This window comes from Ranitomeya variabilis, chromosome 5 (genome assembly GCF_051348905.1).
Source record: "Ranitomeya variabilis isolate aRanVar5 chromosome 5, aRanVar5.hap1, whole genome shotgun sequence".
Lineage (NCBI taxonomy): Eukaryota > Metazoa > Chordata > Amphibia > Anura > Dendrobatidae > Ranitomeya > Ranitomeya variabilis.
Genome location: NC_135236.1, coordinates 343,655,112 through 343,673,902, shown reverse-complemented (window position 1 = coordinate 343,673,902; position 18,791 = coordinate 343,655,112). Strand labels below are relative to the sequence as shown.

The 18,791-nt window shown below is 39.0% G+C and overlaps 1 protein-coding gene across 10 annotated transcripts in view; it reads right to left on the bottom strand.

The window, feature by feature from the left end:
- Window positions 1–18,791, bottom strand: part of KIF21A (kinesin family member 21A) — a 227,489-nt gene that overhangs the window by 14,226 nt on the left and 194,472 nt on the right. For 4 of the 10 annotated variants that reach the window (XM_077264822.1, XM_077264824.1, XM_077264825.1 and 1 more), the window contains 4 exons: window positions 16,142–16,255; window positions 15,623–15,751; window positions 5,013–5,149; window positions 820–1,000 (listed from right to left, as the gene is read on the bottom strand). In XM_077264822.1, the coding sequence (XP_077120937.1) occupies window positions 820–1,000; window positions 5,013–5,149; window positions 15,623–15,751; window positions 16,142–16,255 (561 nt within the window). Of the gene's footprint in view, window positions 1–819; window positions 1,001–5,012; window positions 5,150–6,650; window positions 6,690–15,622; window positions 15,752–16,141; window positions 16,256–18,791 lie in introns of all 10 variants that reach the window. The other 6 variants (XM_077264819.1, XM_077264820.1, XM_077264821.1 and 3 more) reach the window with 4 other exon arrangements.

Genomic DNA, 18,791 nt, shown 5'->3' with positions numbered 1-18,791 from the left:
TATATATATATATATATATATATATCTCAATGAAAGAAGCCTTGCTTTCCTGTTAAATTCCCCACTTATATCATTTACCCCGTGGATCTTTGTTTACTTGCTGAAGCAGACATCATATTGATGCACATAAATGCTGCAGCAGGGATTTAACAGGTATGTAAATGCATCTTCTACCATTTTATAGCGTTTCCTACTTGGCCCATTCTTGATTGCACCTAAACAACCCTAGTGAGCAAATTATGAGGCAAAATCAAAGTAGGACAACAATATTTCAAGTTCTGGAACATGGAGCATGCATATGGGAAATATGGAGCTGGGGTCTATGCTTTGTATTCTTAGCGTTCATAGAGTCCCCTGAATATAAATGTTCTACATCTCTAATAGTAATGATATAGTGCTCAGGTAAGGTGTTATCCAAGCATGCTTGTGTGATACCTGTTTGTTAGGCAACCCTTGCATGTGTTGCGGCTGCGGGAACTCGGACACATTAATCGAGCATGCCGAATACACAAGTTTAGCACCTGAGCGTGTTCGATAACACCTTATCCGAGCACGTTCGCTCATCACTAATCTCTAATATTTAAATTACTTTCCTATTAGTCTTTGTTTCTCTTCCTGTTAGGTTAGTAGCTTCTGAAAGACTTGAACTGCAGACCACATTACTCCATGGTGACAATCCTTCAGATCACCTATGTCCCCATTTTATGGATCAGTATAAACAATAAACTCTTGACCATATCTTGATGCATTCGACAGTGGCACATTGTTGGCCGATAAGATATTTTTATTTATGTAAAAAGAAAACCGTAAAATACTTACGTAAGTGTACGGATGCATTTTGCGGAATCTCTGATGTCCCACACCTTAATGTAAGATGTTGACACTGTAAATACTAGACTGGTGTAGTTACAATACTTCACAGACACCACATTATTTGGATGACCTCCAAGAGACATAATTTCCTGACCAGTGACAAGATTCCATACTTTACAAGTCCGATCTGAAAGAGAGAAAAAAAATTAAGTCAATTTATGCTACGAGTACATGCAAGGAACTTCTTATAACTACTGCATGTGTACACTGATAATATACAGTTAAGTCCATATATATTTGGACAGAGACAACATTTTTCTAATTTTGGTTATAGACATTACCACAATTAATTTTAGCCCCTTAGTGAAGGAGCCAAATTTTTTAAATCTGACCAGTGTCACTTTATGTGGTAATAACTCTGCAACGCTTCAACAATTCCCAGTGATTTTTAGATTGTTTTTTTCGTGACACATTATACTTTATGATAATGGTAAATTTAGGTCAATATGTTTAGTGTTTATTTATAAAAAAAAATCAAAAATTTGAGAAAAATGTTAAAAAATTAGCAATTTTCAAAATTTTAATGATTATCCCTTTAATCCAGATGGTCATACCACAGCAAACCATTAATAAATAACATTTCCCTCATGTCAGCTTTACATCATCACCATCTGTAAAATGTTATTTTATTTTGTTAGCATTTTAGGAGGTTTAAAAATGTAGCAGTAGTTTTTCATTTTTTCAAGGAAATTTTCTAAATTTATTTTTTTAGGGACTTTTCCATGTTTGAAGTGACTTTAGGGGTCTCCTTTATTGGGAAACCCCCAAATGTGATACCATTTTAAAAACAGCACCGCCTGACACATCAAAAACTGCTGTCACGTAGTTTATTAACCCTTCAGTTGCTTTACAGGAATTAATGCAAAGTGGTATGACAAATGAAAATGTGTATTTTTACCACCTAAATGCCTCTAACTTCTCAACAGGTTACAGACTCTAAGGCCGCTATTTGGTCATGAATTGCCATGGCAAACATCAGGGCCACAAAATCATGATCTGATGGCATCAATTGGGATAAAGAGGAAGCCCCCACACTCTGTTAACCATTTATAATGAAGTAGTCACTATTGACAGCAGCATCTAAGGGGTTAAACAGATTTGGATGGTGCAAACACTGATCGTGGCTGATACACCAAGTTGTCAGCTATAGTGTACAGCCGACAGCTGCTGGATTGTCACCTGTATGGTGAGGCTATTCTCTTATATCTCAGGAAAGTTAAAAGACGTATTGGCTGTCATTAAGGGGTTAAACAAAACAATTGAGATGCAGTTGAAGTTCAGACTTTCAGCTTTCATTTGAAGGTATCCACATTAAAATTGGATGAAGGGTTTAGGAGTTTCAGCTCCTTAACATGTGCCACCCTGTTTTTAAAGGGACCAAAAGTAATTGGACAGATTCAATAATTTTAAATAAAATGTTCATTTTTAGTACTTGGTTGAAAACTTTTTGTTGGCAATGACTGCCTGAAGTCTTGAACTCATGGACATCACCAGGTGCTGTGTTTTCTCCTTTTTGATGCTCTGTCAGGCCTTCACTGCGGTGGTTTTCAGTTGCTGTTTGTTTATGGGCCTTTCTGTCTGAAGTTTAGTCTTTAACAAGTGAAATGCAAGCTCAATTGGGTTGAGATCAGGTGACTGACTTGGCCATTCAAGAATATTCCACTTCTTTGCTTTAGTAAACTCCTGGGTTGCTTTGGCTTTATGTTTTGGGTCATTGTCTATCTGTAGTATGAAACAACGACCAATCAGTTTGGCTGCATTTGGCTGGATCTGAGCACACAGTATGTCTCTGAATACCTCAGAATTCATTCGGCTGCTTCTGTCCTGTGTCACATCATCAATAAACACTAGTGACCCAGTGCCACTGGCAGCCATGCACGCCCAAGCCATCACACTGCCTCCGCCGTGTTTTACAGATGATGTGGTATGCTTTGGATCATGAGCTGTACCACGCCTTCGCCATACTTTTCTCTTTCCATCATTTTGGTAGAGGTTGATCTTGGTTTCACCTGTCCAAAGAATGTTCTTCCAGAACTGTGCTGGCTTTTTTAGATGTTATTTTTAGCAAAGTCCAGTCTAGCCTTTTTATCCTTGATTCTTATGAGTGGCTTGCACCGTGCAGTGAACCCTCTGTATTTACTTTCATGCAGTCTTCTCTTTATGGTAGATTTGGATATTGATACACCTACCTCCTGGAGAGTGTTGTTCACTTGGTTGGCTGTTGTGAAGGGGTTTCTCTTCACCATGGAGATTATTCTGCGATCATCCACCACTGTTGTCTTCCGTGGGCACCCAGGTCTTTTTGCATTGATGAGTTCACCAGTGCTTTCTTTCTCAGGATGTACCAAACTGTAGATTTTGCCACTCCTAATATTGTAGCAATTTCTCAGAAGGGTTTTTCGCAGCTTAACCATGGCTTGTTTCACCTGCATGGAGAGCTCCTTTGACCGCATGTTTACTTCACAGCAAAACCTTCCAAATGCAAGCACCAAACCTCAAATTAACTCCAGGCCTTTTATCTGCTTAATTGAGAATGACATAACGAAGGGATTGCCCACACCTGTCCATGAAATAGCCTTGGAGTCAATTGTCCAATTACTTTTGGTCCCTTTAAAAACAGGGTGGCACATGTTAAGGAGCTGAAACTCCTAAACCCTTCATCCAATTTTAATGTGGATACCCTCAAATGAAAGCTGAAAGTCTGAACTTCAACTGTATCTGAATTGTCTTGTTTAAAATTCATTGTGGTAATGTCTATAACCAAAATTAGAAAAATGTTGTGTCTGTCCAAATATATATGGACTTAACTGTATAAAAATGAACTCAGTAGGTACTTTATGGAGACAGGCCTTTTTAACTTGGCACTGATGTACTATTTGCCTAAATGCGGCATATGATATATGGGCATCCTTGAGATCAACATTCTGATGGGGGGGAAATATAGCCCGACAGGGAGGCAATTCTTCATAAAACTATGAACATTTTTAAAATAGTTATTTAAAAACTTTAATAAAAATTCATGAACTTTAATATAAAACCAGTTTATGATTTTGAGAACAAAAATAATCAAAGTGGACAACCTCATTAAAACTGATGTGTTGGGGGCACTTAGCTGTCCTTGTCTCCACTTCAGGAACAGCGTGGTATCACTAACTTTTTAAAAACGAACAGCTTGACTAAACTGGTTAAAAGATGAATGTGGGGCTGAAAGGTTTTTTTTGCCATCCTTTAGGAGAGATGGACATTATAATTCATTTGTATTCACAAGTGATGTCCAAAGGGAACCGGTCACCAGAACAATGCAGTCCATTCTGCAGACATCATGTTATAGAGCAGTGGGGGCTCAGTAGATTGATTATACATAGGTTTGTGAGAAAATATTCAGTATAATCTGTGTTGTAATCATTTTTCTGGGATTTTGGCCAAGTGGGTGGTCCTATCAGTGTATACTGAGAAAGCTGCCAATCACAGATAGGACTGCCCACTGGACTGAAAATCCCTGAAAGAGCAGAGGGTTAAATGATAAAAACAAGTTACAATCTTTTCTCACAAAACTATATATCAGTGTAACTTGTTTTTATCATTTAACCCTGTGCTGTTTCTGGGATGTATTTTCAGTCCAGTGGGCAGTCCTATCAGTGACTGACAGCTTTCTTTGTAAAAGTGTTCATACATAGATATGTCAGTCACTGATAGGAGTGCCCACTGGACCGACAATCTCAGAAAGAGAAGATTAAATGAATAAAACACAGGTTATACTAAATCTTCTCTCACAAAACTATATATCAATCTGCTCAGTTCGCCTGCTCTAAATTATGGTGCCTGCAGATTGGAATGCATTTTCATGGTGACAGGTTCCCTTTAAAATCCTACATACAGAAAGAAAAGTAATTAACTCTTGCATCAAGTACGAAAACTTTTTCACCAAATTTAAAAGAACATCCAAACAGAGTCATTATATTATACACCCTAATACCCATTGAAATGTTGATAACCATACTAAGTATGAGAACTAAATTGCTATTAAAGCTAGAAGGGAGTAACTCATACCTAAAACCAATGACATTTCACATGAACTAGAAATACATGGAATATTAGCTGTCAGCTTGTATTTATACAGAAAAAATAATGTGGCTGACCTTTAGAACCAGTGAACAGAAGATCATCAGTAGCATCTACACAAAGCACAGCCTTGTTGTGCCCTTCAGCTATATGGATACACTGTATAAGGGATGATCTGTTGCCTTTGCACGAAGGAAATGGGTTAATTACGCCCCTGAGAGAAGAAGACATTTGTGTTAATGCTGCTCATTAAAAGTAATCTCACAATTTCTGCTACTCAATATACAACACATGCAGTAATTGCGATTATTAAAGATCAACAGGTTTGCGCGTGCAGAAAAGTAACGTTATAGTAATTAATACACATGAAGTTTATGGGGATTCTTGATCATGCTGTCAGCCATAATACACGCTTGGTGTAAATAAAGCAAGGTAGCAAAGGTTAAAAAAAAAAAAGTAATGCATCCTAAATAAAAAGTACATAAAATAGCATTTAAGATACATGCATATACAATCTGTATTTCTGTCTCAAAACTATGCCCACTAATTCCTCTATTAACTCCCCGCCAGCCTTCCTTTATGATAGTAATGCCAAATGGAATAAGAATCCATTGAAGAATAGTCAGCCGAAAAAGGGATATCGGTGGGATCGGATGACAGTCTAATGTTTATGGGGGTCTCCTGACAGATGTTATGAGGGTTGAGACTGATCGAGCCTGGTGGATTTCTAATGGCCCATTTGGTCTATGATTGATAAGCAGATGCCAGATTAGTCCGACAGCGACGCTCTTATAGAGACCACGGGAATGCTTAGCCGAGCGTCCCGCTATGTGGCGCAGTCTTGAGAGACAGCCATCTAATATCTATGAAGGCCTTACAGCTAGGTGGCATATAGATTCTCCATTCCCTTTGGCTCTTATTCACATTATTATCAGAACTATGACACCTTAAGCATACCCGTAATAATAGTATGTGAGGTTCTGATTCACATTTGGAGCCAGAATCATCATTGGCGATTTTTTTTAAGTCACTTTTTCTTTTTTTGTCTTGTGGGATCCGCTGGCGTTTTTATTGTGCCAAATTCATAAAAAATGGAGCACGTGGGTCATCAATTTCGGCAAAATCAGATATGCTCTTGTTTTTGTCGGCAAAATCAGATATGCTCTTGTTTTTTTTGTCTTTAACTTGTTTTTGCCAAAAAAAGTTGCATCTTTTTCTAAAATTGCACACACAAAATATCAAGATGTAAACATCGGGGGACATTTTCTACAGTATATATGCCAGAATCTGCACCTCAGCCAGAGAAATTATGGCTAACACTGAAAACACGAGTGGGAGATCAAAGAAGGCAAGGCTTACAAGGTAAGACTTCACCAAAAATACGGCACAGTTATGGATGCAACGGTCTTACAGAGTCTACGAATTAGACAGATTTCATAAATACGCCCCACTGAGCTTTCAGGAAATGGTGGCTTACTACTGCTATTGTAGATATCATTCACATACACCTAAAATAAAATGTCAAAGTCAGCAAGCAAAATTATAGCAGTCTGAAATTAATAACTCAAATTATATCTATTTACAAGACACCAGATGCAGGGAACAAGAGAACGGTAGTAAGTGAAGCATAAGAACAAAAAATAAGTACGGTAGTCATGCAGAAAATAAAAGAAACGTTACTTGCAACAAGTAAAAGTGTACAAGGAAATCTGTACCTGTGTACCTTGGACAGAGAGGAATCACTTTCATCAGACCTACAAAGATCAGTAGTAGAGAGTGCAAGAGGAAAGAATACAGATATCAGAAGGGTAAAGGGTAAAGTCTCCGCCAGTGATAGGAGATACAGAAACAGCCCCTGACCACATGAAAAAAAACATGTGTACTAGTGCAATGGGGCACATACAGTCCCTAAGCACATACAGTCCCTAATAATTAGCACATGTTTCTACTAGAATCGCCCAAAAAGACTGCAAAACTGCACTGTGAAAATAAACAACTGTAGTGCTTGAATGGAAGCAAATAAATAGAAACTAATGTGGTGGCCCAGAAGAACTGAACGCTTCTCCCACCTTAAACACAGGAGTCTTGTGTATGCCTCTGAACAAAAAAAATAAATAGAAAAGCAGATTTGCAATATCAAAAATTGTTTGATATTAATTTGAGGGCCTGTTAGAACCAGATAATCTTCTATGAAAGAAGTTAAAATGTTGATTAATGTTAGAGCGATACTAACTAAGCGACATATATACCACAATATGATAGAGGGGGAAACTGAATGCACTTATGTTAATTAAAAATGTATATTTTTTTTTAGGTAACATTATGATAAAATACAATCTCATTAAACATGAAGAAAAGCCAATAATGTGGGATAATAATGGTATATCCTGCTATTACGGTATTTCTCTCAGTCTTATCAGCTTTAGTTACCGTAAGTTCATGCCATCACAACCACCTAGTGCACACTGATTTTTTTTTTCCAAGGAATCTTTCAAAGCAGTTCAACTTTAAAAAAAAAACACCTAAAAAATACTTTAAAGTCTCATCCTATTTATTTCTATTGTGAAACCATTTTGCTGTTCATATGTTCAGGTTTTTTGGGCTTTTTCCTTCCGCTTTAAATTTAGCAAAACGCCTAGTGGGACAAAAAGTGAGTGTCACTTGTTTTAAGTGTCTTCTGATGGAAATCACTCAAAGTGAATTAAAAGTGATGCCCAGTTTGGTGCCATTTACATAATATCTTACAATGGAAGATATTAAATCGTTTCTGCATGTTTTTTTTAAATGAAATTATAATGCCATTTCCTACTGAACGTGCTACATCACAGCATACAGTCCTTGTTTTTATTATTTACTATTTTTAGTTTTATGGGAGACATAAGGTAGTGGATGGATAGTAAACTGTCCAATGTGTGCAGCTGCCTGCAGCTGATAAGCTGCTCAGTAAATGGAGTGGATGTAACAAATGCCCACCAGAGCGTGATCTCCTAGATACACGGAGAAGCAGACTGATAAACAGTAGCCACACGCCAATGCATTACCAACATGAACCAATCCAGGAGTCGTCTCCTATTTCCATGTTTAAGAGATTTAAAACAAACGCATTGTTTAATACAGCTACAGTGGGGAAAAAAGTATTTAGTCAGCCACCAAATGTGCAAGTTCTCCCACTTAAAAAGATGAGAGAGGCCTGTAATTGACATCATAGGTAGAACACAAATATGAGAGTCAAAATGAGAAAACAAATCCAGAAAACCACCTTGTCTGATTTTGCAAGATTTATTTTGCAAATTTTGGTGGAAATTAAGTATTTGGTCATTAACAAAAGTTAATCTCAATATTTTGTTATATATCCTTTGTTGGCAATGACAGAGGTCTGCAAGTCTTCACAAGGTTCGAACACACTGTTGGTGGTTTGCTGGCCCATTTCTCCATGCAGATCTCCTCTAGAGCAGTGATGTTTTGGGCCTGTCGCTGGGTAACATGGAGATTCAACTCCCTCTAAAGGTATTCTATGGGGTTGCGATCTGAAGACTGGCTAGGCCACTCCAGGACCTTCATGTACTCCTTACGAAACCACTCCTTCATTGCCCTGATGGTGTGCTTGGGATCATTATCATGCTGAATGACCCATCCACATTTCATCTTCAATGCCCTTGCTGATAAAAGGAGGTTTGCACTCAAAATTTCACGATATGTGGCCCCATTCATTCTTTCATGTACATGGATCAGTCGCCCTGGTCGCTTTGCAGAGAAACAGTCCCAAAGCATGATGTTGCCACCGCCATGCTTCACAGTAGGTATGGTGTTCTTTGGATACAACTCTGCATTGTCTCCTCCAAACACGAGTTTTATTTCTACCAAACAGTTTTACTTTGGCTTCATCAGACCATATGACATTCTCCCAATACTTGTCTGGATAATCCAAATGCTCTCTAGCAAACTTCAGACGGGCTCGGACATGTACTGGCTTAAGTAGGGGACACGTCTGGCACTGCAGGATCCGAGTCCCTGGCGGCGTAGTGTGTTACTGATGGTAGCCTTTCTTATGGAGGTCCCAGCTCTATGCAAGTCATTCACTAGATCCCCCCGTGTGGTTCTGGGATTTTTGCTCACCATTCTTGTGACCATTTTGACCCCACGGGGTGAGATCTTGCGTGGAGCCCCAGATCGAGGAAAATTATCAGTGGTCTTGTATGTCTCCAATTTTCTTATTATTGCTCCAACAGTTGATTTCATCACACCAAGCTGCTTGCCTATTGCAGATTCAGTCTTCCCAGCCTGGTACAAGGCTACAATTTTGTTTCTGGTGTCCTTCGACAGCTCTTTGGTCTTCACCATATTATCGTTTGGAGTGTGACTGTTTGAGGTTATTGACAGGTGTCATTTATACTGATAAGTTCAAACAGGTGCCATTACTACAGGTAATGAGTGGAGGACAGAGGAGCTTCTTAAAAAAGAAGTTACAGGTCTGTGAGAGCCAGAAATCTTGCATGTTTTTAGGTGACCAAATACTTATTGTCCACCATAATTTACAAAATAATCTTGCCAAATCAGACAAGGTGATTTTCTGGATTTGTTTTCGCATTTTGACTCTCATAGTTACGGTCTACCTATGATGTTAATTACAGGCCTCTCTCATCTTTTTAAGTGGGAGAACTTGCACAATTGGTGGCTGACTAAATACTTTTTTTCCCCACTGTACATTAAAGAAGTTTAAAGTCTACACACACCTCTGCACAATATATTTTAATGACTCATTTGCTTAATAAATACAAAGTTACATTTTAATCAACAGATCTTGGAATATAAATAAGTTCGACAATTTGTTGTCTTTAAAAAAATGTGTTCTAATATGCACATGTGAGCTCATTATAAATCATGTGACACACAAACTCTGGTTGACGTGTTAACTGTTAAGACACGGACTTGATTTATGATGAGCTTACAGTACTGGTGATAAGGCAAAACATATGATCCTGTGGTAAAACTAACATGCAAAAAATGTGTTCCCTCACTCAGAAAAACGAGTCCCTGTCATGTCGTCTGTATACTGACTTATGTTTTCTATTCTGACTAGGAGCTGTGTATTTGCGCAACAGGCACAGCAAATTACACAGTATATAGCAGGCGTACATTTATAAGATTCCTTCAGGACAGGAACATTTCTTTTAAACACATCCAATTGTGGAACATATTAATATTCCAAGATCTATTGGTTATAATGTAATTTGTTAGTGTGACAACCCTCTTAAGTCACTTTCTAACTAATATTAAAAATGCTCTACTATTTTCCTGTTGTACAGTGAATAAGTCATTTAGCTGGCCTAATACGCTGTAATGCAATATCCACCAGAAGTCTTGTTCTTTGTTCTGATGGCTCTCTGCTCCCCCTCTCCATACTATCAATGTTAGTGATAACAGAAAGGAGGGTAGAGAGTTATACACAAAGCTGCAGGTAAAAAGGAGGGTAAAGAATTTAAAGTCCCATGGTGAGCTGAGAAGACAGGCTACAGACAAGGAAAAAAGCACATGGAGAAGAAACAAGAATTGATGCGGATACATAGAAGGAAGGGAAGATAGCATCATGGACACAAAGAGCTCCCATCCATAATGTATTACAGGGAGGAACACTCTCACAATAGAAAAAAGTGAAAATTAAATTGGGCTACAAACTGCACTTCAAGTTACCGTATATACTCGAGTATAAGCTGAGATTTTCAGCCCATTTTTTTGGGCTGAAAGTCCCCCTCTCGGCTTATACTCGAGTCATACCCGGGGGTCGGCAGGTGAGGTGGAGCCGCATATTCATTAATGTATGAGCGGTAACGGTGACCGCTCAATACAGGAAGAAGATGCGGCGCCGGGGAAGAAGCAGGGACTGCACAGCGCCAGGAGCAGGTAAGTATACGGGGAGGGGGAGCGCAGCGCTGCGCGATATTTACCGCTCCTCGTTCCGGTGCGTCCCCGTCATCAGCGTCCTCTGGCAGTGACGCTCAGGTGAGAGGGCGTGGTGACGTAGTCAGTGCGCGCCCTCTGCTGAACGTCAGTGCCAAAGACGGAGCCGCACGAGGAGCAGGTAAAAGTGCCGGGGTCCTGAGCGACGGAGAGGTATGTGATTTTTTTTTTTATGGCAGCAAAAGCAAATGGGGCATGTGGCTGTGCGGAGCATCTGTATGGGGCCATAACACTTGTTCAGCACTATATGGGGCAAGTGGCTGTGCGGAGCATCTTATGGGGCCATAACACTTGTGCAGCACTATAAGGGGCAGGTTGCTGTGCGGAGCATCTGTATGGGGCCATAACACTTGTGCAGCACTATAAGGGGCAAGTGGCTGCGCGGAGCTTCTTATGGGGCCATAACACTTGTGCAGCATTATATGGGGCAAGTGGCTGCGCGGAGCTTCTTATGGGGCCATAACACTTGTGCAGCATTATATGGGGCAAGTGGCTGTGCGGAGCGTCTTATGGGGCCATAACACTTGTGCAGCACTATAAGGGGCAAGTGGCTGTATGGAGCATCTGTATGGGGCCATAACACTTGTGCAGCACTATAAGGGGCAAGTGGCTGCGCGGAGCTTTTTATGGGGCCATAACACTTGTGCAGCATTATATGGGGCAAGTGACTGTATGGAGCATCTGTATGGGGCCATAACACTTGTGCAGCACTATAAGGGGCAAGTGGCTGTATGGAGCATCTGTATGGGGCCATAACACTTGTGCAGCACTATATGGGGCAAGTGACTGTACGGAGCATCTGTATGGGGCCATAACGCTTGTGCGGCACTATATAGGGCAAATATCTTATGGGGCCCTTATTACCCTTTATGCAGGATTATATGGGGCATATTTTAATATGGAGCATCTAATGGGGCCCATCAAACTTTATGGAGCATTATATGGGGCTCCTGATTCAATATGGATATTCAAAAACACTTAACCTACTGATGTCTCAATTAATTTTACTTTTATTGGTATCTATTTTTACTTTTGAAATTTACCGGTAGCGGCTGCATTTTTCACCCTAGGCTTATACTCGAGTCATTAAGTTTTCCCAGTTTTTTGTGGCAAAATTAGGTGGGTCGGCTTATACTCGGGTCGGCTTATACTCGAGTATATACAGTAACACTAAAGCATATCAGGGGTTTAAAAATTAGTAAATGAATGGAAACTTTAAACTGAAACTTGGCACAATTGTATTAGCTTAAGGTGACCACTATCATATGTAAAGATATTTTTCCATGTCAAAAGGAGTCTATAGCCTTGAAAAAAACCAAAAATAAAGAAACATAAAAATTAAAATAATGGAAATCTGGAGGTCGAATTGGGTCAATAAAGAGCTGGTATTATCCCACCAAGTCACGGTTCTGGTGCTTTCGTTTAATTCCAACAAAGGAATTTACAACCGTGCATGTGCAAATGCCCAATACTTTGCACAAAGAAGGAAAATGTTAATTAACAGGATCATAGAGAGCTGAAGTCCCTGTGCAATGATCATAGCTTTCTTCAGGAATTTGGGTTTTACATGTTAACCAATCTTTACGACATGGTAACTTCACATTAGAAAAAAACAAGACTTATCTTGTCATTAATTTGACAATCTAATTCTAATGAACCACCATAATTTGGGAGTAGGTTAGTGGTTGATTGTATTACTTGTAAGAAAAGGTCTAGTCTTCCTGTAACATTTTAAGCAATTCTATTCTCTCCTACAGCAGTCTTTCGTTTTAATTAACACATATTTTAATGACCCGCTTTATGCAATCTACAATATAGTAAGTACATTAGATTACATTGCCATAGACATTCAAAGATAAAAAACAGAAATAATGGGGGTGGTGGGGGTGAAGCAGCATATCCAGTAAAATGAACCTTTTATTAACTCTTGCGGCATTTCAGTTCTAATGAGATTTTGTCTGATGGATAAAATTCACAGAGGAATGCACCCCCTCATTCAAATTGCCAGTGTGCTGCTTCAATGATAAATACCAATGACAAAAACTATTGTGACACCTACGGGATCTGTTATGATATTCCATTCTAAATCCATAGGCATTAATACTTTCTCCTTCCCCACTCCCCCAACCTTCCTGCCTTTACGACCATAACAGCTTTGAGTCTTCTGGGAGAAGAGAAAATGCCCTGAGCTTGGGATTTATTGCAATGTGTTCAGCTTCCTAGGCAGAGTAGTTCATCTCTTTGCAGTTAAAATTATTTCAGAACAAATAATACTTCTTATGTGAGGAGTTTTGCATCAACTTGTCTTTTATTCATACAGAACTAAACAACAGAAGCAGAATACTTCAGTCAGGGACATATACACTTCATCGACAAAAGTATACGACCACACATTACACCCCATTCTCAAGCCAGGGGCAATCATATGGAGTTGGTCCATCAACTCTCTGCAGCTATAACAGCTTCCATGCTTCTGGGAAAACCTTCTATAAGATTTTAGATTGTGCCTGTAGGAATTTGTCATCTATTCATCCATAACATCATTCAGACAATGATGTTGGATGAGACAGCCTTGCTCACAACACCTGTAGAATTCATCCCAAATGTGGCATTCAGCACAGGGGTCTCTGAGGGTCATTAAGTTCTTCCCAACCATACACCTAAACATGATTTTACGGAACTCGCTTTGTACAGGTGCTCACTAACTGACTTACTACAAGTTGTGGCATCTATTACAGCACCACGCTCAAATTCAGCAAGCTCTTTAAAATGACCCATTCTTTCACAAATGCTTGTAAAGGCAGACTGCATGGTTAAGAGTTTGATAGATCATTCTCAATGAACAGAATGAAAAACATGAATTCAGAGGTTGTCCAAATACATTTTTGTTCATAAAGTGCGTGTGATTATGTAGCGCAGTTAAAGAAATACCGGTATATTTTGTTTCCTTGGATACACATAACAAAGGTTGAGTCTCGGGAAGACAACCCCTTTAAACATGAAATTGTGCGATCACAAGTCCGACTTCTCTCATCCTCATCAAAAAGCTGCCATAGCTGTATGAAGCCAGGTGTTGGCATACAATTCCCCTACAGCAGCGTAGCATTACATAGCAGCAATCCAACCCTGAACGCCTCTTCATTCTGGCTCATAGAAGGTGACCCTTACGGCATCCAATTATCCGGACAGGGCGTATGCACAGGTATTAACAAGGATCTGGCTCATGGTAAATTTACATACTGTGCCATTGATCTTATGGTAATGACGTACAAAATCATGCATTATCCTTTAACATATGACAGCCAGTATTAAAATACATTTTAGTTTTTCCAAAGGGAACATTTACAGATACACAATACACTTATGAACTCCGATTGGAGTGTCCCCATCAGTCAATAATAGAATGACCCAATTATATTTCATACATCAGTCATATTTAACTCCATTGCGGCTCTTTAAGATGGGTCGGTTTCAAACATCGGAATGTTTGAGATGTTATTAGCTGGAAGCAAACTTTATACACATGGTATGGGGTTGCCCCATTATTCAGTCTTACTGGAGCCAGATAACGTCGCTGTTGACTTCTCTAGCACAATCCCCTGTTCCTCTCAATCCCTTAGTTTGCTTATTTGGGGTGCTGGATGATGAAGCCTGGGGACACCATGTTAAAATTTTTCTACGTGAGACACTCTTTCTGGCTAGGAAGGTGCTGGCATTGCGTTGGATGGGTAGTGTACAACCCTCTCTCCGGACGTGGATAGAATTGGTAAACTCAATCATACCGTATGAGAAGACATTATATCAAGACAGGGGCTGTTTAAAGAAGTTTGATAAGATTTGGGAAAGGTGGAACTCTTCTTGTCTTACTGTATCAGGACATGGTGGCCTGGCACCACCATGAGGGTCATGGTTGTAACGCATTAACACATACTCCACGGCATCAGATAGTTATTATAATATATATATATAGATATTGGGCGGCAGATTAGGATAAGATAGTTATGACTTAATTGGTTGTATAATGAAGAGGAGAGAGGAAGGAGAATACTTTTTTTGCTTTTTTATTCCTTTTTCTCTTTTCTCCCCTCTTTTTGGATATATGCTACCAGGCCGACATGAAGTTATGTTTTCTGTTCACTTGACCAGTGATATATTATATTATATTATATATATATATATATATATATATATATATATATATATATATATATATATATATATATATATATATATATACACATAGCAACATATGGACTTATAATACTGAAAGACTGTGAATAATTTAAAGCACAAATTTGTTGTCCATTCGTAATTACCTTGACAAGTGTACTTATGCTGGCTTGCATGCACAAATATGTATATTTTGTTACTGTTTTGGTTAAGAAACAAATTTAAAAAATATATAATAGCCTTATGAAATTGCTGTAAATGAAAAAAAATAAGTATTCAACCACAAAGATAACTGCTTCTGCTGTTCTTCTAAACCCACTAAGGTGCAATATAAAAAATTCAGTATCCTGCTCTTGTACAGAATCTTGGCTGTCTGCCTATACAATAAGTACTAAGGCGGCATGGCTTAATTCTGCAGGTGCAGATCAATTCATCTCAAACTGATTGATTACTTCCTAATCTACTGAATGACAGAATTCAACAGTCTGCCAATCCCTTCTGAAACGTTTCAGTCTTGTGCCTGCCAATGTAAGGGGTGGCTTATTATCCTAGAACTTACTTATCCTGCTGACATGTTGCGTTTCCCTGAGAAACTGTGAGACGGCTAAAAACATTCATTTCATTACGGGTTCGGCTTGTTGGGGAAGAAGGAGGTGATAGACTAGCCTCTGAGGTTCCCGAGTCTGAGCTACAAGAAAAAAAGAAGACGGAATGCTCACTTCAATGGGTTATAAAAGATGGAAGTCAGTACGGCACAATGACTCATGCTATACAAGCCTGCTTTCCAAACAGCAATTTAGAGGATTCTTGTGAATTAAACAAGGCAACTCCTGCAGCATGTTCTCCACTAACAAAAAACAGAGGCTTACACAAGAACGAGAAGACAAAAAAGGCAAAGCCAGCGCAATACGTATCGCCACATATTGTATACAAAACTGGAACAGAGTACCTCAATTTATCTCATTTCTAAATGTCAACTACCACTAAATGACTGTTGTCATGTTGTGGAAGCAACGCCAGCACACAATACACAACATCGAGGAGGAAGAAACACAACATGTCCATGGAGCATACGTACAATTTTTGTTCTTTGGATTTACCCAGCTTCTCCCCACTCCTTTCATAGGTTTTCCTTCTTGATGAAGGAGAAGGCTCAGGAATACGTCTTTCAGCCGATGCATTTGGCTTAGACCTAAGAAGTATACCAATACCAAGACAATTCTTAAAGTAAACACAGAACACAGTCACCTCAGACACTACAAGCTTTTAAGAGCGACGCATGAATAATTTAATCAGAATGTTGGACAATTTTCTATACTAAAAAACACTTCTACATCCATGCTCACAAACATGGGAATGTGTTTAACCACGGCGCTAAGATAAAACACAAAGCATGTACAAATATTGCACACAATCCAAACATAATGCTCCATTCTAGAACCCTAGCTTGAAAAAAACATTAAAAAAGAGGTTTATAACATAGCTTTGCAATCAACATATTGTTACTGAAGGGAACCTGACAAACTACAAAACAAATTTTTACCTGCAGATATATAGCATGTAAAACATGTCTGACTGGCTTACTGGAGCAGCAGCTACAGGGAGAAATTGAAGTTATATTCTCCCTGCAGCTGCTTGCTTCCAGTCATTGAGTAGTGCAGGGAGGTGTAACAGTCACCGCTCACTGACTAGACAGTGAGCATATTTATCACTCCCCCACATATTGACTGACAGCCTGCTCTGCACACACATACTGCATACACATGCTGCAGAACAAGTTGTCCATGAACATGCTGAAGAGTGACAACAGCACATTCATTGTATAAATGAGTGATGACTGTAATCACTCCCTGCACCGCCCAATGACTGGAAGAGAGCGGCTACAGGGAGAATATAGTTCTGTTTTTTCCTGACAGCCATTGCTCCACCAAGCCTGTGAAGCATGATTTTAACACCATTTACCTACAGGTTAGCACTATATCTGTAGGTTTTATGTTTTAAAGGGAACCTGTTATTCGACAAAAGCAAAAGTATTTTGTTAAGTCTCATAGGTTGCAATCTAAGACAAAATAATGTTCTATTTTGTATTATGTCTACAAAGTGCAGCAGATTGAGCCCTTCGTCAGGTCTACACATCTTGTTCATTTCATTCCTTATCAACATCCATATTTCTGCTGGTTCTTATATAAATAAATCCAGCTAGCCATTGTGTTCTTCAGCTTAGACAACCTTTCACAGGGCATAACTTTCTGCTGCTCTGCATTCTTGGAAGCTTTTTTCAGATTAATTTACAATGACTGTTGTAAAAACTACAGTACATTAATCACCAGCGCAAGAACTCCATAGACACAAAATATGTAAAAACTCCTGCAAATTTTTGTTAAAAAATAAGGAGAATATAATTTAGCACAGAAAAAATATAAGAAAAAAAAACAGGTATTCACATGCCAATGCAAGGATTTATGAATGTCACCATAAATAGAAAAATGAAGTTTATTGGTAAACATATAGTCTACCTGAAATGCAAAAGCCAGAAGAAGCTAGAAAACTAAAAGTCTACCTCAAACACTAAATTCTAGAATATGCAAGAACATGCTAAGTCTACCTCAAACACTAGGTTCCAGAAATCTTACTCTAGTGAAGGACTGGAATGAGAGTTCTGGAGTTTGGAACTAGAAGAACTTTAGCATAATGCCCCACCCATGCCCAGTTTCTTTCCCTGCTCCACCCACTTTGGCAGAGCTGGGAGAAACTTTCTGAAAGCCTTGATGAATCGGTCCTTCATTCTAGAATAAGCAAGAACATACAAAGTCTACCTCCAACACTAAAGCGAGAAGAAGCTAGAGTATTTGAAGTTTACCTAAAGCAAAAAGAAACTAAAACATACAGTCTACCTCAAACACTTAGACGATAACTCATCAAAGCAAGTTTTTGCGCTGAGGTATGGAAAAATGTTGCAAATTTTGGAGTTTTCACACCAGTTTTGCCCAGCTCCGCCAAAAAGGGAAAAGCTGGGGAAGGAAGTCACAGCGTCTGGCTCCAGCACGCCCCTCATCATGCATGATTCATCATGATAAATCAGGGTCTAAAGCTATTAGGTGCTAAGACATACAGTGCCTCGAAAAGGTATTCATACACCGTGAACTTTTCCACATTTGTTTTTACTTTACAACCATAAACAAGCTATTTTTAGTTGGATATTATGTGACATACCAACAAAGTAGCAAGTATTTCTGAAATGTAAGGCCATGTTCACACGATCCTTTTTTTGATCCTTTTTTTGATCCTTTTTTTTTCAGGTCCTGATTTGGAAAACCCGCAGTGCAAAACTGCACTGCTGATTTTCCTGCAGTTTCTTCTGCAGATTCCTCTGCGGGTTTTCAACAGCACTTACCTATTGGTGCCTGTTGAAAACAGGAGCTGAATCCGCAGAAAGAAGTGACATGGTACTTCTTTTTTTCTGCAGGCAAATCCTTGCGGATTTGCCTGAGAAAAAAAGGATAGTGGGCACAGCGGTTTTTGTTTTCCATAGAGTAACATTGGACTGTACCCTGCATGGAAAAAGGACCTGAAAAAAAAAGGATCAAAAAAAGGATCGTGTGAACATAGCCTAAAAGAAATTATATATGGTTTTCTAAATATTTAACAAATATAAAGCTGAAAATTGTGACATGCATTTGTATTCAGAGTCAATACTTTGTAGGACCACCTTTCGCTGCAGTTACTGC